This window comes from Grampus griseus (assembly GCF_964374135.1).
Source record: "Grampus griseus genome assembly, chromosome: 15".
NCBI lineage: Eukaryota > Metazoa > Chordata > Mammalia > Artiodactyla > Delphinidae > Grampus > Grampus griseus.
Window position 1 is genome coordinate 77,404,285 of NC_139009.1, and position 25,051 is coordinate 77,429,335.

Consider the following 25,051-nt stretch of genomic DNA (forward strand, 5'->3'; position numbering starts at 1 on the left):
CTTAATAATATTGAGAGTTACAATTCATAAACATTTACTTATTCTATAATTTCTCTTGGCATTGTTTTGTATTCTTCAGTGCAGTTTTCCACATTTTTTTCCATTAAATTTATTCCTAAATATTTTATTTTTTGAAGCTCCTGTAAACAATATTTTAAATTTCATTTTTCAATTACTTCCAGTTATATAAAAAAATCTAATTTCTGTATTTGGACATATATCCTATGATTCTGTTATATTATTCACTTATTAGTTTTACTGTATTTTTTCTTTTCTATAGACTCCTTAGGATTTTCTACATACTTAACGTTGCTGAGGAATTACCTGGCACTCCAGTGGTTAGGACTCCGTGCTTTCACTGCAGAGGGCGTGGGTTCAATCCCTGGTCGGGGAACTAACCCCACAAGCCGCGCGGCACAGCCGAAACAAAACAAAACAAAACAAAACCTTGCTGTTTGTAAATAAAAACAGGTTTACTTCTTGCTTTCCACACTTTATGTCTTTTGTATTCTTTGGGTTGGTTTGTGTTTTGCCTTTCTGCACTGGCTAGGAACTGCTGTCTGATACTGAGTCAACGTGGTGAGCAGATATTCATGTACTTTGTTCCCAATCTTGGGAGGAAATTATTCACTACTTCACCATTAAGTATGATTTTAGCTGTAGAGTTTTTTCACACTATTCTGTAATTTGTTTGCTAGGTGGGTTTCTTTTTTAAAAAATCATGAACAGGTGAATTCTGTGATGTGTCTTTCTGCACCTACTGAGATAATTATGTCATTTTTCTTCCTTACTCTTTAGATGAATTACACTGATTGAATTTCAAATGTGGAAACGGCCTTGCAACCCTGGGATAAAGTCCACTTGACAATGATGGTCTTTCATTATTCTTCTAGATTTTATTTACTAAAAATAAAATAAAATAAGAGTGGTATGTGGGATCTTAGTTCCCTGACCAGGGATCAAACCTGTGCCCCCTGCAGTGGAAGCACAGAGTCTTAACCACTGGACTGCCAGGGAAGTCCGTTTAAATGAATTTTATGTCTCTACTCATGAGTGACACTGGTCTGTAACTTTCTTTTGTCTTTGTCAGATTTTGGTATCTGAGCTGTGCTGGCCTTATAAAACAAGTTGGGAAGTATCTCAACTTGTTGAGATAAGTATCCCTACCTCCTCTATATTCTTTTTTTTTAAACATCTTTATTGGAGTATAATTACTTTACAATGGTGTGTTAGTTTCTGCTTTATAACAAAGTGAATCAGCTATACATATACATATGTCCCCATATCTCTTCCCTCTTGCGTCTCCCTCCCTCCCACCCTCCCTAACCCAGCCCTCTAGGTGGTCACAAACCACCTAGCTGATCTCCCTGTGCTATGCAGCTGCTTCCCACTAGCTATCTATTCTACGTTTGGTAGTGTATATATGTCCATGCCACTCTCTCACTTTGTCCCAGCTTACCCTTCCCCCTCCCCGTATCCTCAAGTCCATTCTCTAGTAGGTCTGTGCCTTATTCCCGTCTTGCCCCTAGGTTCTTCATGACATTTTTTTTTTTTTAGATTCCATATATATGTGTTAGCATACAGTATTTGTTTTTCTCTTTCTGACTTACTTCACTCTGTATGACAGACTCTAGGTCCATCCACCTCACTACAAATAACTCAGTTTCGTTTCTTTTTATGGCTGAGTAATATTCCATTGTATATATGTGCCACACCTTCTTTATCCATTCATCTGTCAATGAACACTTAGGTTGCTTCCATGTACTGGCTATTGTAAACAGAGCTGCAATGAGCATTTTGGTACATGACTCTTTTTGAATTACGGTTTTCTCAGGGTATATGCCCAGTAGTGGGATTGCAGGGTCGTATGGTAGTTCTAGTTTTAGTTTTTTAAGGAAACTCCATACTGTTCTCCATAGTGGCTGTATCAATTCACATTCCCAACAACAGTGCAAGAGGGTTCCCTTTTCTCCACACCCTCTCCAGCATTTATTGTTTGGAGATTTTTTGATGATGGCCATTCTGACTGGTGTGAGGTGATACCTCATTGTAGTTTTGATTTGCATTTCTCTAATGATTAGTGATGTTGAGCATCCTTTCATGTGTTTGCTGGCAAGCTGTATACCTTCTTTGGAGAAATGTCTATTTAGGTCTTCTGCCCATTTTTGGATTGGGTTGTTTGTTGTTTTGATATTGAGCTGCATGAGCCGCTTGTAAATTTTGGAGATTAATCCTTTCTCAGTTGCTTCATTTGTAAATCTTTTCTCCCATTCTGTCACCTCCTCTATATGCTAAAGAGTTGCCTAAGATTAGAATATTTCTTCCTTAGGTATTTGAAAGCATTCACTAGCGAAGCCAGCCATCTGGGTCTGGAACTTTATGGGAAGATTTTAAATTTCAAACCCAATTTCTTTAATAAATGTATGGCTATTCCAATTAGTGGCATAGGGTTAGAATTAAGATTAGGGTAGTTTCTTAAGTGTATTTCTCAAGGAATTTGTTCATTTTATCCAAATGTCCAATTTGTTCATAATAACTTCTTACTTACCCTTTCTTGCTGTAGTAATGTCCGCCCTATCTTTCCAATGTTGGAAATTTGCCTTGCTATATTTTATTTCTGGTTTAGATTACCTAAAGGTTAATCAATTTTTATTAATCTTTTCAAAGAAACTTTCAAAGCAAAACTTTTGGCTTTGCTTATTTTCCCTATTTCCCCCTGTTTTCGATTTCATTGGTGTAGACACAACTTTATTATATCCTTCCTTCTAATTACCCCAAGTTTAATTTGCCATTCTTTTTCTAGCTTCTCAAGATGGAAACATATTATCAATGTTTTCTTGGTAATATAGGCATTTAAAGCTATTAATTTTCCTCTAAGAATTGGTTTAGCTGCATCCTGTAAAATGTGACATGTTATGCTTTTATTATCATTAGCATGAAATATTTTCTAATATTCCTTCAATCCACGAGTTACTTAGAAATTATTGCTTAATTGCTAAACATCTGATTATTTTGTAGATATCTTACAGCTGTGCATCTAATTTAACCATTGTGATCAGAAACATACTCTGTATGATTACAATCCATTGAAATATATGGAGACATTTTTAATGGCCACACATATGGTCTATCTTATTCAACGTAGACTTGAACCTTTATTCTTTGGTTGCTAAATGCAATGTTCTATAAATATCAATCAAGTCAATTAGGTCGATGGTTTTATTCAACTCTAACTGTGACATCTGGGCCACCTCTAGATTGATCTTACTGATTTTTCCCTCAACTATGGATCATGGCTTCCAGTTTCATCCTATGTCTAGTAATTTATCATTGTATACTGGACATTGAGAATGGTATCTTATAGACTGGATTCTCTTATCTTCCTCTGGGAAGTGTTGTGTTTTGTTCTAGCAGGCAATTCAAATTATTGCTAGATCACTCTGATCTTTTGGGGATATGCTTTTAGATTTGATTAGGGTTTATTTCAGTTTAGCTTTAGTCCTAGGGTAAATTTCAGTGGTCCTAGACTGTGGTCTTTACTTCTAAGGAGTGGCCCTTCTGGGGTTTTAATGGAAAGCACTTTTAACTTGTTGAGATTTGAATTTCAAACTCTGCTGTGGCAGCTGCTGAAATTTCTGTTCCGCTTCTTAGCCTAATAGCTATTGTTTTCCCCCTGGCTTCTTGGAGTCTCACTTTGCGCATACCCAGTTCAGGTATCAGATAAGACTAGAGAGACTTTATAGACTTTCGAATTTCCCCCTTTGTGGCTCTCTCTTTTCTGGATTTCTTCCATCAATCTCCAGACATTCTTACAGCCCCAAATTTCACTCTCCAATTCCTTGCATCAGTAAGAGTATACCTGTCTGCTTGTGCTCTAGCCACTGTACTGTCTCACTGACTGGGCATGAACTCTTCTTTCATGGTTCTCTTCTTTCAACAGTGAAATCTCCTCCACTTTCTGCCTGCTTTTCTTTGCTCTCCAGTGCCTCCAATAGTTAATTAAAAAAAAAAAAAAATCTGTCCAGAGTTTATTCTAGCTATCAGCAGGAAGATTAGCCCCAAACAATTCATTCCATCATTATTGGAACCAGAACTAATACACTGAATTTTAATATCTCTGCTGTGAATAAGTTTTGCAGATTTCTTTTCTTAATAGAAAAGTCAGAAAAACATGAAAGAATTAGTTGTAGGTGATAATCTGACGAGAGGAGGTAAAAGGAAGTGTGGACACTGAAGACACACTGATTATGTTGCAAATTTTGCTGACTGGGTAGATTATAAAATTTTCACAGTAGAGAAACAAAAAAAAATTGTGAAAAAGAATTGTTACTAATAAGAGAAACCAAAGTAAGAGGAAGGAAGAGTGGAATAAAGATAAAATTACTCTTTACATCTGAGTTACATACTTATGTTGCCGTAACAAATGCTTTAATTACAGTGTTTTGGTAAAATTAATAAAATGATAAGACACTTATGTATAAATTAATAGAAAGATGAAAACTAAAGCACTAAAACCATAATTAGAAATGCTTTGGGCATGACCGGGAAATTACAGATGTGCACAATTTTCAAGAGCAAGAAGAGGTGATACAAAGAAATTCAGCAATCATCATTAAGAAGACGAATATTGTTTAGGAGCTAAGCACAATACACACCAAATCACTCTTGTGGGAAACAGTGCAGCTATTTCAATACTTAGACTTTAAGAGCAAACACATAACAAAAGCTCAAACTATTTTAGCAATCTTGAAAATTTCATTACTGACTTCTCTTCTGTGACTGTCTACCATAATAGAGGTTTCTGCAGATACAGTTTTAAAAATATTTTACGGGAAAAAAAGTGTATCTGACCTTGCATCACAGGTAGAGGTACAATATTTCTTTGTTACAATATATGCAATGGTCATTTAATAAGAAAATATGCCACTCACTTAAATTTTCAGATGTTACCATGAATTCTTCAATTTCATCATCAGAATCATCTATTAAGGGCATGAAGGCATATCTAAATCAAAAACAAGGAGTAGTTTTACTAGTGTGTTTGAACCTGTTCAACATTCAGTTTACATCTAAAAGAGTCAGTACACACTTTAAAAAATATATACACTTAAAAAGTTTCCCATAAATTGAAATGATAAAAATTTAATTATTTTACTCTCAAATCAGCAAAGGTTACTGTGAAGAAACTGAAACTGGGGTTCCCAAACCCGTTGGTAAAAGCATCGATGGATCAAATTTCTCTGGAAGCAACTTTGAAATATCGAATGCTCAGGGAAGGGAATTTTCTGCTGTACTTTTTTCTCCACGTCAGGTTTACCTCCCTGCCCACTATTTTTACCTATCTCCTAACGAAAAGAAATTGCTAACCTGATTGGTGAAAATAAAGCACACCACTCAAGCCACATTTACTGGGTCCAACAGCATTCAAAATGCATTGCTGATTTAAAAAAAAAAAAAGCACTGCTGATAATAGCAACAAAACTAGAAACTAAGTGTCTAATAATTAGGGACTGCTTATATAAATTATGCTACAATCATATGGAATGCCAGAAAGCTATTCAAAGTAATATGGTAGGTCTATACAAGATGATAAGGAAAGACACATTTTAAACAAAGAAAGTGCAGAATAGTGTATATATGTATGTATGTACTATCATTGTTGTTGTATAATATTTAAATCTGTTTTTAATCAAAAAATTTCCTATTGAAGTATAGTTGATTTGCATGTTGTTGTATAATTTTAAAGAGAGAGAGAAACACACACACTAGTATACACTTTTTCATTTTTTCCTAGAAGGAAGAAACTTAACAGTGCTTTGCTTGGGGAAGAGGAATGAGGCAAGGGAAGCTGTGGGGCTTCCTGTCACATGTAGTGTAAAGTACAAGTTTCTGAATTTCGCATTCAAGCTCTTTACGATGTTGCTCCCACTTTTCCTTTCCAGCTTTATGTCCCACCAATGTAAGGGTAGTAACCAAACTGTGTGGCTTGTTGGCCTCCAAAGTATGCCATGTCTGTTCCCGCTACCCCTAGAAAACCTGCACTCTTTTGCAGGTCAGCCAGTCACTGTCCTACTCCTTTCCTAAAGGTGTAACATAAATGCTGCCTTTTCATGGACCCCTCTTCCACCTTCCTGCTGGGCTTATGTATCTCTTATTTCACTGTCTTGCTTTTGTTACATTTGTCTCCCCACTTGACTGTATGTACACTCTTTAACAGCAAGGACTACCTCTCCAGTTTCTATAAATGCTGTTTTAACATTGTAGCAGATGATGAACAAATCCTTGCCGAATTTGAACTTTCCTATGTTAGGTACCTCTGATTGTTTGCTGATGGTCTCCACAAAAACATTATTACAACAAGGATAAGGGAAAAAAGGAAGCTCCAAAACGCATCATCAATCCAGCGTTCCATCCAATCCTACAATAAGGACAATTCAAACAAGAAAAGTTAATTTTCTGCTAAACATACAGATTTCCCATTCAAATAGTACATAATGACAAGTACTAATGAAATCTTTCCAACCAGTAAGTCTTCCAAATGAATAAGCACATGTTTTTCCGAGAAACATAAAAACTAAGAAATGCTATCTCCATAAAATCATTATGCTTACTTCAGTAATATTAATGCTTACTTCAGCCTTATAACCAATATAATGAATAAAATCCTAACAAATTATATAGTATCATAAAAAGAATTAGAGGGACCTCCCTGTTGGCGCAGTGGTTAAGAATCCGCCTGCCAATGCAGGGGACACAGGTTCGAGCCCTGGTCCGGGAAGATCCCACATGCCATGGAGCAACTAAGCCCGTGCGCCACAACTACTGAGCCTGTGCTCTAGAGCCTGCGAGCCACAACTACTGAGCCCATGTGCCACAACTACTGAAGCCCGCGCACCTAGAGCCCGGGCTCCGCAACAGGAGAAGCCACCGCAATGAGAAGCCCGTGCACCACAACGAAGAGTAGCCCCCGCTCGCCGCAACTAGAGAAGGCCTGCACACAGCAACGAAGACCCAACACAGCCAAAAATAAATAAATAAATTAAAAAAAAAAACAATTAAGAGTTTCAAAGGGCTTCAGAGGTCAATTATTTTCTAGACAAGAACAGTTTCTTCTCTCACTAAATTATCCCTACAGCAGCAGAAGTCCAGGGTTTTCAGAGGGCTCTTCATAATTATTTATAAAGAACTACAGACTATTTCCAAATCAAGAAACCCCCAAGAGGGTCTTTTATTATTTTAAGTCTGAGAAATGTATCTTCTTCTAACTAGAGAATCCATGGAGGGTATCTCCTGAATGTTCACAATGAGTATACCATCCTAGAAACATGTCAGGCTTAAGGTTTACAGTCCTAAGTACAAAACAACCCAATTACACTGTGTGCTGGAAGAAAAAGATTTCCTGTTACCTAAAATTATACAGGGGGAGGATTCCTTTTCAAAATATACAAAAAGAAAAGGGCATAATTGGAAAAGGAGATTTAAGAGGAACTTTTTCAGACATTTAAAGAAGGCAAATGTTTTTATAATTCTTTACAAAATAATTCCAAGTAAAGAAAATCTCCACTCAAATTATCTGTCTACAAACACAAAATTCTTCAACCTTACACAAAATCAAAGAGAATAATTAAAAATGAAAACTGTTTAAATAGGAAGATTATACTTACTGATTGACATTTTGCAATTCTAAATGTCTTAGTTGTCCACACCATAAACACTACAGATGCTGAAACACACCAAAAAAAGTCAACCATTGAAAGAATATGCAATACTAAAATAATGTATTTTAAAAGAAAAGTTAGATAGCTTACCCATTATGGCAAAGATCAGGGTATTTGTGAAGTGCCTGTACAAAGAAAATTTCACTGTGTTCTTTCTTAGCCTTAGAGTTTTCATAGTTTGTGCCAAACTTATAAAAATGTGAAAAAAGTTAAGGAAAAAATTTTAAATAGTAATATACAGTTAAGATAAAAAACAAAACAAGAATCTTCTGCTACATTTCCAAACTTAGCACTGCTATATAGTACTGCTACATATAATTCCTATAACTTAAAACTAATAAACACACAGAAAATGTTGTCTTATCCAATATTGTATAATCATGATACCAATTTCATCACAGATATTGTTTTACAATATACCACTGTCTGAACTAAGTAAACACACTTCAAGGAAAAAAAAAACATAAGCGAGAAGACCTATGATGTGCTCCTTCAATGCCAAGTTCTTGAAACAGAGAACAGAGCAGGACACACACCAAATGCCAAGTCCCCCTTAGGCCAGACACTCTTTACAGATCCCATCATGACATGCCACTTGGTGTGTGCTTTTCTGTCTGTTTCTTTCTTATTTTGTTGTTTCTGGTCTATTCTCATTTTATCCTCCAAATGACCATAATTAAGAAGTTACATCATCTGCCAATTCCATTTTATAAACTGAAACTGAAATATGTCAAGTAACACAAATCTGGACTTAGGTAAAAAGAGACTTTATTGAAGAGATTATTGCAATAGGGAGAATGTTCCGACTATAAGATCTGAGAGAGTCCCAAAGGTCAGGCAGGGAAGGGCTTTGCTTTTATAGGGAGGAGTAAACAGGTGTCGAGAGCAGCAGGTGTGAGAAGTGGGTGGCCTGACGGGACAGTTGCTCAGAGAATGACTTTCCTTGAAGTCTGCAGGTTTTCAGGAGGGGCCATGAAGGAGGGCTGTGGGTGGATGAAAGCTCGGGAACCCGGGGGAAGGAGAAGGCTTAGTTTGGTCCAGTCTGGTATTTTGTCCAGATTGGTCAGTGGGTACATAGGTCTGTGTCTGGCCTTGTCACAAGTGAACATGGGGGCACCTGGGAGTCTCATCGAAGTCCTATGGGGAAAGGCATCTGTCTGTATTGACAGTAAGCCTTTTCCCGGAACACGAAAGGGTGGAGGCTGTCTTAACCACGGCTGTTCCAGGAGCACAGGGCTCAGGTAAAGTGTGACACTGTCAGGTACAAAGAAGCAGAAAGAGGCTTGTCCACTGGCTCCTCAGTAGTGCAGCTGTGCTCAAGCCAGAGCTCTGTAAACGGGAGCTGCTTCCTCTGCAGCACCTGCTAAGCCCCGTTCAGGGACCACACTCTGAACATACATAACAGAGTTGAGCAAAGGAATGGAAGTGGCACAGTTTGCACTTAGGCCTCCTATTTAAATTCCAAATACTTCACTCATCAAAAACTTCACTTTAGTACTAAAACTACCAAAGCTGCTTTTCAATCGTTCTGAATGACCAATAAGTTGCAACAGAAGATCAATTTCTAAAATAGCACAACTCAACCAATTAGGCCTGCTGTCAGAATTTACAGACATGCAAATGTGCTTTATTCAATAAACATGATCAAGACCGAATACCTCTGAAGCAGTAATGAAAGCACACAGGCCCCATGATCCTGACAAGAGAAGCACCTTGGACATGCTGCTGCGCTAGGAAAAGGATATCCACCAGCACAAGCTAGAGTCAAGAAGAGACAGAGGGAGGCTGGCCAGGAGCACAAGATCAGATCATTTGCCTGCAGCAAAACAGCAAAAGAATAAAACAAGCAAGCAGGAGAAAAGAGGCAGAAGGCTGTGGCTTTGGGCGCTTTCAGGCTATTTTTTCTATTAATATAGAATTAGATTCTTACAGGAGGAGCTAGATGAGGTTCATCAAAGGTGAAGGAAGCAGGGTCATTATTCCAGCACTCAATTCTATAAGGACGTAGTCCTGCTTCTTTGCTTGTCATTGGTAATCATTTAGGAAATCCACTACCTTTTTGTACAGAGAAAGCAGACTTTTCATCTCAGTAATGAAAATTACCAAACGGCAATCTAAAAGCAAACGTCAGAAATTCAGGTTGAGGCAGAAATGGATAATGCTAAATTTCCTTTCTCTCACCATGAAATACTAACCAAGAGAACTTTAATTCCTGGATTTCTTTATGACTTTTACCTCAAACATGTTTATTAAAAACATTATTAATTAAGCAAGCTAAATCTTTCCCCTTATTTTCCTTATCTCCCCATCCCCATCTGGCTCATTATGTGTTGGACCAAAGCCATTGCTGTCCATAAAGGTGGTAAGTTACCCTCATTCAAATCCAGATGGAATCAGAGCGTTTACAGCCACTTTCCTCTGGAATCTTCTGCCAAGTTGCATTACTATGTATTTTTCCCAATGAACCCATGTACCACCTTGGAGATGATTAAGAACAAGAATACTTTGAAATACATATCTGTAAATTACCAGGAGGAAAGATAATATAGATTTTTAAAATGTAACGTTTACAAGGCTCTAAGCACATACAAGTTTAGAAGTAAGACAACTCCAAAATGAACAGATGTCTTAAGCTCATTTTCTAAACTCACAATGACAGAAGAGAAGACATGAAGATTGGAGACAGTAACGCTGAGCCCAGTAGCCAGTTCACCTCCCCTGCAATTCTGCCTGTCCAGGTCCCAGGGCGTTGGCACTGCCTGCCCCTTATCCTCAAGTCAGGTGAGAATCCCTGACAAGCGATGAGGCCGGGGCTTCGGCAGAGTGGGCTCCACACTGGGGATGAGTACTCAGAGCTGGAACCCTGCTCACCTGCAGAACTGAGGAACGGACTTCACCTTTTGAACAACTGAATGACTCTACATGGTTTTTTTTTTTTAGTGTAGAGAATATGAAAAATTACATTAGAGTCAGAAATTTTTACGACTCGGAGAAGATCAGATTTATATTACTGTAATTTTATTCAGTAAACTTGGATTCTCAACTGGTAGCTCTCAACAGAAGTAGAATCCAGTTTTCAAGCAAGTTGGTCGAAACAACTCTTTAAATCAGGTATTATCCCTTTACGGACACCCCTCGGACACTAGGGGCTACCTGGACATAATTTAGGAGGTCTGCAAATGCCTCACTGTAGGAAAAACTCCTCGTGTGAATGGAGTGTGTGTTTATACATAATCTGTGAAGAGGCTCCACAGCTTTCATCAGATTTGCAAAGGCATCTCTGCTGCCAGAACCCAAACAAGGCTAAGAACCACTGCTTTCGAGAATAAAAATAAGTTAAAAGATTTTTGTTTTGTTTTTAACTTGGAAGCATATCGAGAATTCACAAACAGGGAATTTAAAGAATAGATAAGACCGGGTTTACCCACAAGGAGCTCAGAAAATCCTACTAACAGTGTTACACCTGTTAGCGCACCTTCAGAAAGAGACAGCTTCCTGTAGAGAAGGGACACAGGCAATTTTAAGCCCTCCGGCCCTCCCTGTGAGAGACAAAGATGAGAACATGGAAAGAAACACAAGGAAAACAAAATCACATTTTACGTTAAAAGCTAAAAGGCAGGGCTTCCCTGGTGGCGCAGTGGTTGAGAATCTGCCTGCTAATGCAGGGGACACGGGTTCGAGCCCTGGTCTGGGAGGATCCCACACGCCGCGGAGCAACTAAGCCCGTGTGCCACACTACCGAGCCTGCGCTCCGCAACAAGAGAGGCTGCGATAGTGAGAGGCCCGTGCATCGCGATGAACAGTGGCCCCCGCTCGCCACAACTAGAGAAAGCCCTCGCACAGAAACAAAGACCCAACACAGCAAAACTAAATAAATAAACTAATAAACTCCTACCCCCAACATCTTCTTTAAAAAAAAAAAAAGCTAAAAGACAATTATCAAAGACAGTAGCAACAAAAAGAACTGTGTAAAAATAAAAGCTTATGAGTTTCAAAGAGGACATAAATGTCAACAAAACAGATACAAATAATGTTCTGGATCCATAGAACCCTGCATTCTGCTCTGACCAGGTTGTAGTTTCTCTAGAATCCCTCCCATTTCCACGAATGCACTTTAGAGGGTCCTGCCTAGGAGAGGAAAACAGTGGAATTGCCCAGACTCCACTGGAGTCACTCAGTCAGCGAGGAGGAGCCTCAAGGATCGGTTAACACTGTCTCTGAAACTTTTCCTGCTGTGCTATGGCCTCTGGCCCACCACCTCCAGCGAACCCACTCTCTTGCTGTCCGCCGTGACCCCTGGAATGAACCAGGCAGACAGGTGCGCCTCGGGAACTCATCTCTCTGCAGCGCTAGCCACTGCTGAGCACCCCTCCTTACCAAAGCTTTCCTAGCCTCCACCCCAGGGCGACTTCCTGGTTCTCCCACCTCCCTTCGCCCTGGACTTCCTTCCATGCATGTTTCCGCCCCACGAGGCACTACCCTGGTTCCTCTCCGCATGCTGGTCTACCTGTTCTTCTTGGGTCACTTCCACGGCTGTGACCTTCTCCCACACAAAGCTGACTCCCACCTTCGTCACCAGCTCTGACTCCTCTTGCTAAGCCAGGCTGGGACTTCCAACTCTCTTCTTCACACTAATGCCCCAGGCAACTCGACCCTCACCCACTGTGGTCCCTTATCCATGTTTACCACCCTGAGCATGGCAACACTGGTCCAGCCACCTACTTGAGACGTGCATGTCTTCCTGGGAGCCCTCTCTCCCTTTCCCCACCCATTTCTAGCCAGCTTGTCATCCAGAGTCCTTCTTCCATTTCCTCTGCCCCACTTCTAACCCTCACTATCCCTCCTTTGGCCCACTGCAAAAGACTCCTTACTAGACTTCCCAGCTCTAGACTCTCCTTTCCCAGGCATTTTTAAAAATGCCATCCTTGAGTTCTTTCTTACAAGATTTCATCATGTCATTCACCTGTGCAGCCTCAACTCCTTGCTACTTTCCACCTTCTAAACTCTCGAGCATGTCATTCTATCCTTCCCTTCTGGTCCCACCTTCTATGATTCTCCTACACACGTTACCTACAGGCAAGCTACTCTGAGACATCATGCCACTGTCTCTATATTTTCATGCTTTCAACTATTTGGTCCCCTTAAATCTTCCCAGAATGCTTTACCCTCAGTTCTTTTCCTAGTAAACCCCGATTTGTCCACTCAGTCTCAATTAAGATGTCACCATCTCCCTGAAATCTTTCCTGATTTTCACCCTGGAGTAAATTTCTCTTTCCTCTGTCTGCACAGCACCTCTCTAACGTGGCAATTACTATCGCTATGTTGCTCCTACTTATGTATTTTTCTTCCTTACCAGATCGCTCAATATGTGCATTTAAGTTTGCTGAACTACTAGAAAAAATAAGGATATTTTTTGTTCGAGGAATCGTTACTTTTTCACCTTCAACTAAATTTCTATATTGAGGTAACAATAACGCATGAGTATACTTCTCTCTATTATTATTACACACTAAAAATAATCCGATTTTAATGATACAACAATTTTAGGACACAGTAAAGGATATGAACCATACAAAAATGGAGTCAATAACGGCTAAAATAATGTCACCAAATACAACAGCTAAATGGTTAGAACCCTGAAAAATAAAAATAGGGAAAAAAATCTGAATGTAAAAGTTTCATTGTATTATAATAATTATCATCTGATGAAGAAAAACAATTTATCTCATATCATTGTTTTACAAAAGGCCACATAAAAGATGTTATTGCCTAACAGAACTGAGTTTATGAGCACATGGAAGTTACCTGTTTTGGTGTCAACAAATGTTTGTCATCAACTTGTCCCGTGATAACGTAAAAGTGTGTTACAAAGTGGCAAATAAAACACAGCGCATCCCACCCAACTCAGGCCAACCGTTTCAATCTCTGCCCTCTCCGCACCAAACCTGCAGCCACGGCTCCTAAAGAAACGGACTCCTCATCATCCCCACGTGTGTGAAAGGACATGCAAAAAGTAAAATAAGGAAAAGGAACTGTGTGGAAGGGTATAAACAAACCATAGGCTGGATGCGTACTCAAGAGCTGACAGAGAATCATATTTAAAACGGTCACATCTAAGATGCTGACTGTGTAAAATTTTAAAGAGATACAATGCAAGCTATCCATGGGGTGTTTATCCTTTCCATTTTCTTTCTAGCACAGATTAGTTTTCTGTGAATTATACATGTAAATGCAAAGTTCTTCATTATCATGTAAGAGTAAAAATAAATGCACCTTTCAAGGAGCAGGTGTATCTAACCCAGAATGCAGATGTGTCAAAGACACCAGAAGAAGAGTGAAGCTTTTAACATTATTGGACAAATGTCCTGCTTTAAGGGTCAGATCAATCTACATGAAGTAGACGTACGTGGCAATATACAGATTATTCACTCTGTGCACAGTGATCTGATTTAAACATCTAATAATCCAAAAGACGTTTTGAGTAAAAATTACAAGGTTCTCTGAATCAAGTAAAAATATAATAAGCTTCTTAATCCCTCAGTTGTCAGCCATATTATTAAGGAAAACCTAGAGCTGGAAATGTAGGGGTCTTCACAGATACAAATATTCGCTCTTCTCTAGAGTAAAGCATTGCTGCCCATGTTGCTAGAGCCGTTTCTCCCCAGAACACTACCTCCTCCTGGTTTTTCCAAGCGTGGAGTCTGCTGAATCCCTCAAATTCTGAGCCCACAGGAGTCAGGGAAAACTTACAACCAAAGGAGACTTTAAAAAGCAATGACACGTAATATCTGTATGCACAAAAGGTAAAATTAACTGCTCTTCACTTACACGTTTAAACCAAGGGTTAAGGAAGAAATGAATGTGTTCAGACTGCATAATGATAAAGATGAATGTTCTTCGTGAAGAGCAACCACGAACATTTTTGAGATGGAGCTAATTCCTAGGATGACGTCAGGTGGTGTGTTCATAACCACATCATTTAAAATAGTGCTCTGTTTAGCCTTATACTTTCAGGACGTGTTAGAAAAGGGAAAGAGTCCACACGGGGGAAAATAAACTCAAATTGGACCTTTATCACAAATTTCCTATCTTTAAAAATTCATCTCAGGAGATAGAAGTAAAATCGTATTTCACAGCAACGACAAAAAAAAGTGCAAGTGGAATGATGTAGTTTTTACCCCAATGACTCTTATCACGCCTTCAGCAGCTGCAAAGATAAAGTAAAGGATCCCCAGTCCGATGACCCGGTGCATGACTGTTCCTAGACGAGGCCTGGTACAAGGAGAAGCAAACCGAAAAAAGAGAAAGAAGAAGCAAGGTAAGTAAAATGTATCTGAGTACAGTAACTGGCCCCATTTCCAACACCAGGAACGTCGCTATCCAATCACGTCAGTCCCTTCCCACCTCGGAGGTACTTTGTTTTGGGAAACAGCATTGTTTCCTGGGAAGAAGGCAGAAACAGGCTCAAGGAAATCTAGCCTCCTTCTCTAGGACTTGAAGCTGTACTGATGCCTATGAAGCAACATTTTTGAGGCCAGAGGATCTTGCTGCTGAAATCCAAGCAATATGATTAACATAACCCAGGTACTATGTCTACAGAATGGACGAGAAGAGTGATGAAACCTAGGAAGTGAGCGCCAACTTCTAAGTGTCACTGGCAGAAATAATCATTTAATTCTTTCACTAACAGAGATTGTAAAGTGTTCTGAGATGTGTCTTGTCAGCGAAAATCCACTGATTCTATGACTTGGGCAGAGAAATAGCAGGATGTCAGGAGATCGAATCCCACTGCCTTCCCCTCTTAATATTCCCAAACGACAGTCCGGAAAGACTTCTGCTTTCATTCTTCGGATTGAAAAGAATTAAAATAACAGTTTTGATTCTTTGAAAGTATAAATGAGTTGAGAACATGCAACGACGATGATTTTTGCGATTAGTCATTTGAAAATAGAACTGAAATTTCGAGAATTCCCTGGTGGTCCAATGGTTAGGACGCGGTGCTTTCACTGCCGTGGGCCCAAGTTCAATCCCTGGTCGGGGAACTAAGGTCCCTCAGGCCGCACAGCGTGGCCAAAAAAAAAAAAAAAAAAGAAGAACTGAAATTTCATGACACTTGCAAATCAGAATTTATTATGAATATGTTTTAACTCAAAAACCCTCTTTTCAGAGTAATTAGAAGAAAAAACTGGTTTTGAAAAAAAAATACTTATGATGAAAACTGAACTAATACCCATAGCTCATATTTCAGACAATTTATCTAATTTAGTTAATCTAAATTCTGGTTCACTATAGCCAGCTTACTGGAACCCTGCAACAGCCAGAACTGTTACCGCTTTGTAAGGGTTGAACACAAGTTGACAGTGAAGGGATTCAGTCAAAAAGGGCTGAGCCCTCACCCACCAGCTCAATCTTCTATCCCTTTCTCAGCCACCACCCTCTGCACCCTGGCACCTGATGCTCATAACTACAACTGTGAGCTGCCACTGGGACCCAGAGGGTTTTGTGTTCTATATACTGTACTGAGGCCAAAAAACAAAAGAAAGCAAAACAAACGAAAAGAAGGTTTCCTCGCTACAGTCTTGGTAACTGCACCAGTCCGGAGCTCAGAAGCACACGTGCGTGCATTAGTGCACGCTTACTGAGTGCACGCTGTGTGCCGCCCAGCGCACTGGGGCCTTGGGATACAGCAGGACACAATACAGGGAAGTCACACACAAGTCTGGGGAAGAGACAACAAATGCTAAGAAACACATCAAAAGGCATGAGGGACTAGAGCGATGGAGGATGGGCACTGGTTAGGGTCCCAAAGGGCCATCCTCCCTGGGGGGTGACGGTGAGGCAGAGAACTAAAGGAAGTGAGGGAGCAAACCATGCCTGGGATCCGGGGGGGAAGCTGACAAGCAGAGGCCTCTCCTGCACTGTGAGACACGCGTCTGCTGTGTTTAAGGAACAGTGAGAGCAAGAAAAGCAGCAGGAGGGAGCAGAGTGTTTGGAGGGAGAGTGGCAGGAGATGAGGTCAGCCATCGGAGAAGCCACAAGATGGAATCTGGGTTTCACTGAGTGAAATGAGCAGAAAAGTAATGAAATTGGAGTTACATCTTAAGAGAATCATCCTGGCTGCTGCTGTGTTTGAAAAGACTGACAGGAGACCAGGGCAGAAGTGGGGAAACCAGTTTGGAGGCTACTGGAGTGTAGTCTCGGCAGGAGAAGATGGTGGCCTGGATCAGGGTGGTGGCTGTGGAGGGGTGGGATGGGCTCATTCTGGACACTTTCATCAGTCAGAGCCACAGAACTGGATGAGAAAGCCTCGGGGATGCCGGTCACTAAAGCAGAGGTCTGGGGCCTGAGCCCAGGGCCCCCCAACACTGGAGCTCGGGAAGACGAGGGGGCTCGGCACAGGAGACCGTGAAGGAGCCTCCACGACCGGGCACCTGCAGGGGGCTGAGCGGGGCCCTGCGATTCGGCAAGGAGAGGTCAAGGTGACCTTGACAGGCGCAGTCTCAGTGGAGGAATGGGGCCAAACCTCACAAGGACAGAAAACGAGGGAAGTGGGAGCGGCCAAGTACAGACAACACATCTGAAAAGCGCTGCTGCACACAGGGGAAAAGCAATGAAGGAGAAACAGAGGAGAGGGCCATCCGGGTTCAAGGGAGGCTCTGCTTCTGAAGATGACAGAAATAACAGTGTGCTGATGGGAACGGCCCACCGGAGAGGGAAATTGACGCTATCAGAGAAAACAGGACAGACTGCTGGGACAGCTTCTTTGACAGAGGAGGTAACAGGACCCAGGGCACCAGGGCAGGGCGGGGCTTAACCGCACACAGGGATGGTCCACGCCGTACAGGAGCAGAACAGGCTGCGCGTGGTCCAGAGGTGGGGAGGATGACACAGACCTGACAGCCGCAAGTCCCTTCTGGTGGCTTCTAATTCCTCGGTGAGAGAAGAGCCAAGATCAGCTACGCTGGATGAGGGTAGGGAGGTGCGAGGAGACAGAAGGGGTGAATGGTCTTGCGCAGAGCGGAGAGTCAGAACACGAACGGCACAGGGACCAAGAGGTGCCAGCAGCACTGAGGGCGCCCTTCAAGTTCAGAGTCACGGAGTAAACTGAGCCAGGCAGTGCGGCGGGGTGTTCTCCTCAGGCTGACGCTGCAGCCCCGGCCGAGCCTGTGCAGATGGAGAGCTGGATTTATCGAGGGAGGCTGACAAAGGAGAAGGCGGAGGGCCTCAGGGGTGGCAGGGGTCATCAGTGCCCTGCCGGCCCGTGGAAGGCGGTGGGATCAGTAGGCCGGAGGCCACACCAGGGACCAAGAGTGCCTACAGCTGACACATTAGAGAAAGGAAACAGGAAACGGAGGAGGCTGAAGAGTAGATTGCTTCAATGTGCCACCATGGAGAGGGTGCAGCTATACACAATAATAAATAGATAATAATCAAGTCTAGAAGACGGCCAGGGCACTCAGTAGTTGAGGGGAGGTGACAGGTAAGAGCGGCAGAGGTGAGGGGGTGAGGTCAGGTTTCTTAAAGGATCCTCACACAGATACTCAAATCACAGGGAATCCTGACAGTGAAGTGCTGAGGAGAAAGACAATAAAGCAAGTGCTCGGAGCGGTGAGGGATGAGGGGAAACCTGGCGGCTGACAAGGCCTGCAACCCGAAGATGCTGCTGTGGTCCAGTGTGAGGGCTTAAGTTTCTGGGAATCAGAGGGTCTTAGGCAGCAGGCTCTTCCATGTTCATGCCCAGGGACTCAAAGGTAAGAGGGAGAAAAGATCTGCTTGAGAGGGTCCCGAAAGCGGGTCCTCAGGCGACTGCCAGGTTTCAGCCAGAAATTCTGCTGACCCTGGTGTTTCATGAGAGCGCTCTCTCTCACAATATCTCATACACAAACGTGACCCCTAACTATGTTGTCTAGGAAACAGAAAATGGTCTGAACCTCGAGAATCATTTAGAGTTTTCCATAATCCTTACAGTTGATTATTCATCTAACTATGAAGTTACTGGAATTCAACTTCAGGATCTTTATTTGAGAAAAGAATAAAACAGCCAGTGCGTGGAGATCTTTTAAAAACACGTCCTTGCAGGTATTTCCCTCTGGGATTTGTGTTAGGACACCGAGAGGTGCCGGGTTTCACAGGGGTCATAGCGGAGATGGATGGGATCACAGGATGGGGACGCGGTGTCTTTTCTGGGCCCCGGTACTTACTTCACAATGCCGTATCCCAAGCTCACAATGATCACCAGGAGGCGAGCCAGCGTCCTCTTAATTGCAGATATCAACTCCGCAAAGATCAGTAAACTCTGGGCTGAGGGGGGACGAAGGAAAATCATTCGCCCTGGGTCCATCTGGACGCCTGCCGCCAAGAGTCTAAATGGGTACTGTGTACAGTTACGTCCTGACCTCAGACGAATTCGCCACGTTGAATTTAAAGGTCATCTAATCCAAGTGATGTTTGAAACCTCAATGAAGGGGATTCTGATCGGCTCTACTGGGCACAGCTCTCTCACGTCCACTGGAAATCTGTCTCCCCGAGCTCCCCTCTGTTCTTATTCTTCCCCTTGAGGCTACAAAGGATTGTAGCCCTTTCCTGTTCTGTAAATATCTGAAAACCATAACGCCCTCAAGAGCTCTCTTTTCCCCAGGTTGCCCTCATCATTTACTCATTCACACTCCTACCGTGTGGCTATCACAGTAAAAGACAAACCACGTTCCCTGCCCTCGTGAAGCCTGTACTCTGGTCGGGACAAGTAAACGGACAGAATTCAGCAAGTGCTGGAGGTCACGCTGTATCTCCCAGGATTGTGATGAAAGCGACCTAATCCACACGGGGCAGGAAAAGCTTCTCATAGGAAGTGACATCTACACCAGGGTTTGAAGGCTGAGTAGGAGTTAACCGTTTGGAGGAGGGAAAGGGGAAAGCAAAGGAAATGGCACATGCAAGGGCATGGAGAGAAAAAGAGACAAAGCAAAATATGCTGCAAGAAGTGAAAGTTCGGCATGTCTGCAGCAGAGCGTGTAACGAGGGAGGTCAAGAAAAGAGGCTGGGGCAGAGGCAGGGCCCAAACACCTCAGTTTTAGGCTAGGCCATGAGTCAGGGCCTGTTGCTGAGGGCAGTGGGAAGTCAATGATAGTAAACAAGGGAGTGAAAAAGGAACTAGTCAACCACAGCCCATAGGCCAAATCTGGCCCTACATCTGTTTTGTAAATAAAGTTTTATTGGAACACGGCCATGCCCATTTGTTGTCTGTGGTAGCTTCCATGCTCCAATGGCAGTAGTTGAGAAGTTGCAACACAGACTACATGGCTCGCAAAGCCAAAAATATTTACTGTGTAGACTTTGCAGGAAAAGCTTGCTGACCCTTGGAATAAAGTAGACAGCTTTACTTTATCAAGATTGCTCTACTTAGTGGCTTGGAGCGGAATAGACTGCAGGTGAGGAAAGCGCTCAGGAGTCTATTGCAGAATTCAGCCAAGAGATGATGGGAGTGCTGGCGGTAAAGATGGAGAGGAGAGCCATTCAGAAGCGAGTTGTGAATCCACCTAATGTTCTTGTTTTCAGTTCATGTTTCTCTGCCTTCTCTAGAAGAAACCACAAGAGACCTTGCCCAGTACCTTGAAGAAGTGCAGATATACTAAATTTATTACATTTGCCTAACTGCCAATCTAGAAGCACAAAACAAAGAAGTCAATTGACACGACCTATTCTTAATGTATCCTTGCTGGGTCCTAACAATCACTAAATCATCATTGCTTGATTTTTCTGAAGTCTATCCTTCCAGGACCAATGCTAAGCAAGACAGCCTGGGTTACAGAATTTACGCTTGGGAAAATCAGAAACAACATCAGCCCAGGCCCCGTCTGGCGCCTCTCCTTTCCACAGGACTCCTCAAAGACAAGGACAGCAGTCTGGGGTTTCTCTTCCAAGGGCCTTCTGGTGTCATCTCAGAGGGCTTGAAGGCCCTGAGGAAGACAGATGGTCTTTCCTTCTCTCCATGGATCTCAGGCTTTTGCTGCCCTTCACCCAAGTTCACGCCACCCTCTTCTAGACAGAGACCCCCACCACTGGCAGCAAAGGAGCTGACCCGCCTTCTCTGACATTCAAGAATGCTTTAACCCCCAGTCATATGCAGCAGCTCTATCCTTCCTTCCTTATCTGGTTTAGGGCAGGCACACACACATACACATGCACGCACATCCCTAAAACTTCTTATAGGGTAATAATACCTCTAACATGTCTCCCTGGATGTTTGTCTTTTCTTTATTGTCTTGTACATGTCTTTTTAAACTTTTCCTTTTGGGAAATTACAAACATTCTTCGACACAGAGAAAGCGATATAATGAACTCCCACGTACCCATCACTCAGCTTCCATAATTATCAACATTATGCTAAATTTGTCTCATCTATTTTCCAACTCACCCTCTTTTTTTCCCGGAGTATTTTAAAATAAAGAGCAGACACAATTACACCCTTTGAAAACCTGTACCACGATCATTTGTAACTGACCACTCAGAAGCACATTCCTGAGGGCTTTCTATCCTTCTGAGCTATCTCCCTTTTGAAGGTTCAGTGATGGAATTAATTGTACCTTTACTTCTCTGGCCCTTTTGAACTCTATCTTCTAGAAGTCTGGGGCACCCATCTGAGGATGCCCCACTATATGCCCTGCCTGCTTGCCACATTCCACTGTGTAAGCTGGGATGGTATCTCCCACGGTCACATGAAGTTCTTTGCAAAGAGGGTGCAGTCACCATGCATCCTGGCACTACTAATTTTACTCCCTGTGGCCAAATGTTCTTTTCTTCTTTGGAGGGGAAAGGAGAAGAGAGAGGATGGGGAAAAATACAGAGAAATACGTTAAAAGGATTGGCAGCCCCCGATGTCCCCAGTCCAGAATTTCGTGTTGTTTAAAGCTAGTCACGGGTAGCTGAACCTTAGGGAACAGGAATTTTCTTTTCCCCAGGAGGGAAGTAAGGGAAAGCCAGCAAGAAGAAAACAGAAAATGAAGACCACACACATGCTAGCCTGGATCAGAGCCCTACTCTGATATTCTCTTCTTGGCTTCCCTCCTCTTCACCTATATGGTTGTTCCCAAACCACTGTATGAAGGTGGGGCGGGGGGTCCCCACAGCTCTGCTCACAAATGCTGGGCGACTCTTGGGTCACACCATATTCATGGACACAGTCACCACTTACTTGATAACCCAGTGCTGTTGATGTTTTGGTATTCAGCATAAAAAACTGCTTTTTCAAGCATTCCCAGGAAAATAACAGCTGCAATCCAGAACTGGATTCTTAGTATATCTTTCCAATAGCAGGCAGACCACATCAGCCAGAGTATGCCATATAAGATATAAACGATACACATCACCATGTAGAACTGTGGGAGGAGAAGCAATTTTAGTCAGTTAAGCCTTCTGGTCATTTGAAAATTGACATTTCTACATTCAAGTTTGCAATCCTTTATTTTCCAGTCACCATGGAACCAGAAATAGAGGGTATGTCAAAGTGTTAGCTACTAAGGAATTACCACCATTGAGCTCTTAAAATGTTTAAATGTTCCAATTAGGATACAAAACTCATTTTTAAAAAAAGGAAGAAATGATGAGAGATACTCACAATCATCAGAGGCCAATCTGATGCAGAGATATATCCATGAGGCCCCATCATAGAAAGAGAAACTGGTGAAGGCAGGGTGGGGATAAAGAAATTAAGGCATTAAAATTAACAACCAGTTTTCCTTAAGTTTTTCAATGTAAGCTCATTTTAAGACTCCAAGAATACAAACCAAGTTAACGAATGCTGAATTTTAACCTTTGATTATGTAACTGTATGAAGATATCTTTACGTATTTGTATACATGCTCTTGTAAAGTGTGGGCCAAGTCAGATCTTATGCAGACAGCAAAGTAGTCCTGGTCTGAGATTGGCCCTGGCTGAGTCCCTGACCTAGCTGAGGACTTTGTCTTTCTTAATGTAACTTGGATAAATTCTGAACTCCAGGGACTTCCCTGGTGGTCCAGCAGTTATGACTCCGAGCCCCCAATGCAGGGGCCATGGGTTCCATCCCTGGTCAGGGAACTAGATCCTGCATGCTGCAAGTAAGATCCCACACGCTGCAACTAAAGATCCCGCACGGTGCAACGAAGATCCCGCACGCGGCAACCCAGCACAGCCAAATTAATTAATTGATTAATTTAAAAAAATTTTTTTTTAAATTTACTGAACTCCAGAATCTAGTTTGGGTTGTTGTCTGAGAGCAATAACAAACAGAGTGCCGAATACAGTGCAAGACTTGCAAGGCTTAGCAACTGCGCCAGTTACTAACCAGCAGAAGCTTAAAGCTGCCTGCTGGTGTCAGAGGAAAAGACGCCACACCTGGGAAGGCAGGGCGCACAGGCTGGGGAGCAGGATGGCAGCAAGGCCCCTGCTCCCTGTGTGGCATGGTCTGGGCCCATTACAGTACCTCCGGGAGGAAGGCCTGCTTCACACTCTCCGGAGCAGCCCCCCCACCAGCTTCCCCGGGGAAGACCAGCTCTGGGCCTCCTTTGCGGCCATGCCTGACTCACCTCACTGCTTTCTCCCTCCTCTCTGGACTGGGTGCCCCCCAGAGACAGAGCCTGGTTTCACTTCTGTGTCCCAGTGGGTGAATCAGAGCAGTTTGCAAATCCCCAGGATCATCACATGCTGCTTGGCTGCTGTCAGCCCAGCAGATACCCAGTACAGAAAATGACCGCTAAAGCAATTCCAGGACCCATGGAAGCATTCGCTCCCTTGAAAACCGCTTAGTGTGAGCCCGCTCTCACACTGGGCACCAGGAGCTACGGTTTCACGAGGCAAAGAGCATCTACCTTATGGGCAGGCAGGGGAGCTCACAGACTGCAGAAGCCACAGTTGCCAGACATGCTACTTCTACTCCTAGGCTACAAACAGATTCTTTTTTCTTAAACTTTTTAAAGAACAAAAATTTTGAACCCCTGATGATGGCCATTTTCAAGTAACAGAATATAATCCACTTCAAGTACGATTAAGGTGTCACCTACCCATTTCTACATGTTAAAAAAATTTTTTTTTAATCTGGAAGGATGGAGAATTTTGTATCCCTCTATCAAGTTTAAAACTTTTTAAATTAATCTTCTTTTTTTAATTCACCCTTTTATTTATTTTCTTTTATTTATTTTTTCTTGGCCACGCTGTGCGGCTTGTGGGATCCTAGTTACCCGACCAGGGATTGAACCCTGGCCCTCGGCACCCAAAGCACAGAGTCCCAACCACTGGACCACCAGGGAACTCCCAAAGTTTATCTTAAATTAATTTAAAATTTCCATTCCATTAAAAAAAAATATATTAGAGTTAAGATAAGCATAAAGTTCTAAGTACCCCAAATAAACAGATTATTCATTTTTGTGATTAACAGAAAATCATTTTTGAATAATGTGTTTTAACAGAGAATGTAGATTTGGGTTAATGACAAAAATACAGAATACAGTAAAAGCAGACAATAAAACATGCATACTGTTTAACTATACCATTCAAATTCCAGCTTGCATCTGTTTTTTCTGTTTTAATAGAAACAATAAAGATATGAAACCCATCTCTCTGTGTTTTGGCTACAACGTCCTGAAACAGAAAAAAAAAAAATCCTTCATGTTATTTTTTTTAATTGCTATATAAGATATAGCTAAACGATTGTCCACCACATTTTAAAACAACTTTTAAGAATTGAATTGGGTTACTTTAAAAAAAAAAAAAAAACACAGATAAAAGGAATGGTGGGCTGTGGAAGGACAGTGGGTAGTGGAAGGATTTCCTCCATTTGTTTTTTTTTTTTTTACCACCATCCTCCCAGGCCCAAAGGGATGGAGGAGGAAAAAAGCCTTTTCCACTTGCCAATGTTTTCTACTTTTTATATAGTTCTACAGGTTTTCCCCCCAATGTTACCATTCTATGTTTTATTTAATACTACCTTTGAAATAGTTTTTCTAATATCCTAGTATAATCAAGCATTTATTTATTTATTTATTTATTTATACTTTTTGGCCACGTCCTGTGGCATGTGGAATCTTAGTTTCCTGACCAGGGATTGAACCCGCACCGCCTGCATTGGAAGCACGGAGTCTTTAACCACTGCACCACCAGGGAAGTCCCAAGCATTCAGTTTTTAAATGTGTGTTTTTTAAAATTGAACTGGGGGAGAAAGATGTCAGATAACATTGCTGGAAATGACTCAGATTCGGTGTACAGGCTAAATTCCTTAAGGCACTCTGTTGCTAGCAGTCCCACTGAGGCCTGAAACTGCCCACTTGGACTGCCTGTGAACCCTGCAGTGCCCTCATGTA

The 25,051-nt window shown here is 42.0% G+C and overlaps 1 protein-coding gene across 3 annotated transcripts in view; it reads right to left on the bottom strand.

Moving 5' to 3' along the window:
• TMEM87B (transmembrane protein 87B) overlaps positions 1-25,051 on the bottom strand; it is a 48,139-nt gene that overhangs the window by 12,443 nt on the left and 10,645 nt on the right. For all 3 annotated transcript variants that reach the window (XM_082672309.1, XM_082672310.1, XM_082672308.1), the window contains 10 exons: positions 24,242-24,332; positions 22,333-22,394; positions 21,910-22,093; positions 18,920-19,019; positions 14,897-14,990; positions 13,281-13,354; positions 7,809-7,915; positions 7,665-7,723; positions 6,315-6,418; positions 4,932-5,005 (listed from right to left, as the gene is read on the bottom strand). In XM_082672309.1, the coding sequence (XP_082528435.1) occupies positions 4,932-5,005; positions 6,315-6,418; positions 7,665-7,723; positions 7,809-7,915; positions 13,281-13,354; positions 14,897-14,990; positions 18,920-19,019; positions 21,910-22,093; positions 22,333-22,394; positions 24,242-24,332 (949 nt within the window). The remainder of the gene's footprint in view (positions 1-4,931; positions 5,006-6,314; positions 6,419-7,664; positions 7,724-7,808; positions 7,916-13,280; positions 13,355-14,896; positions 14,991-18,919; positions 19,020-21,909; positions 22,094-22,332; positions 22,395-24,241; positions 24,333-25,051) is intronic.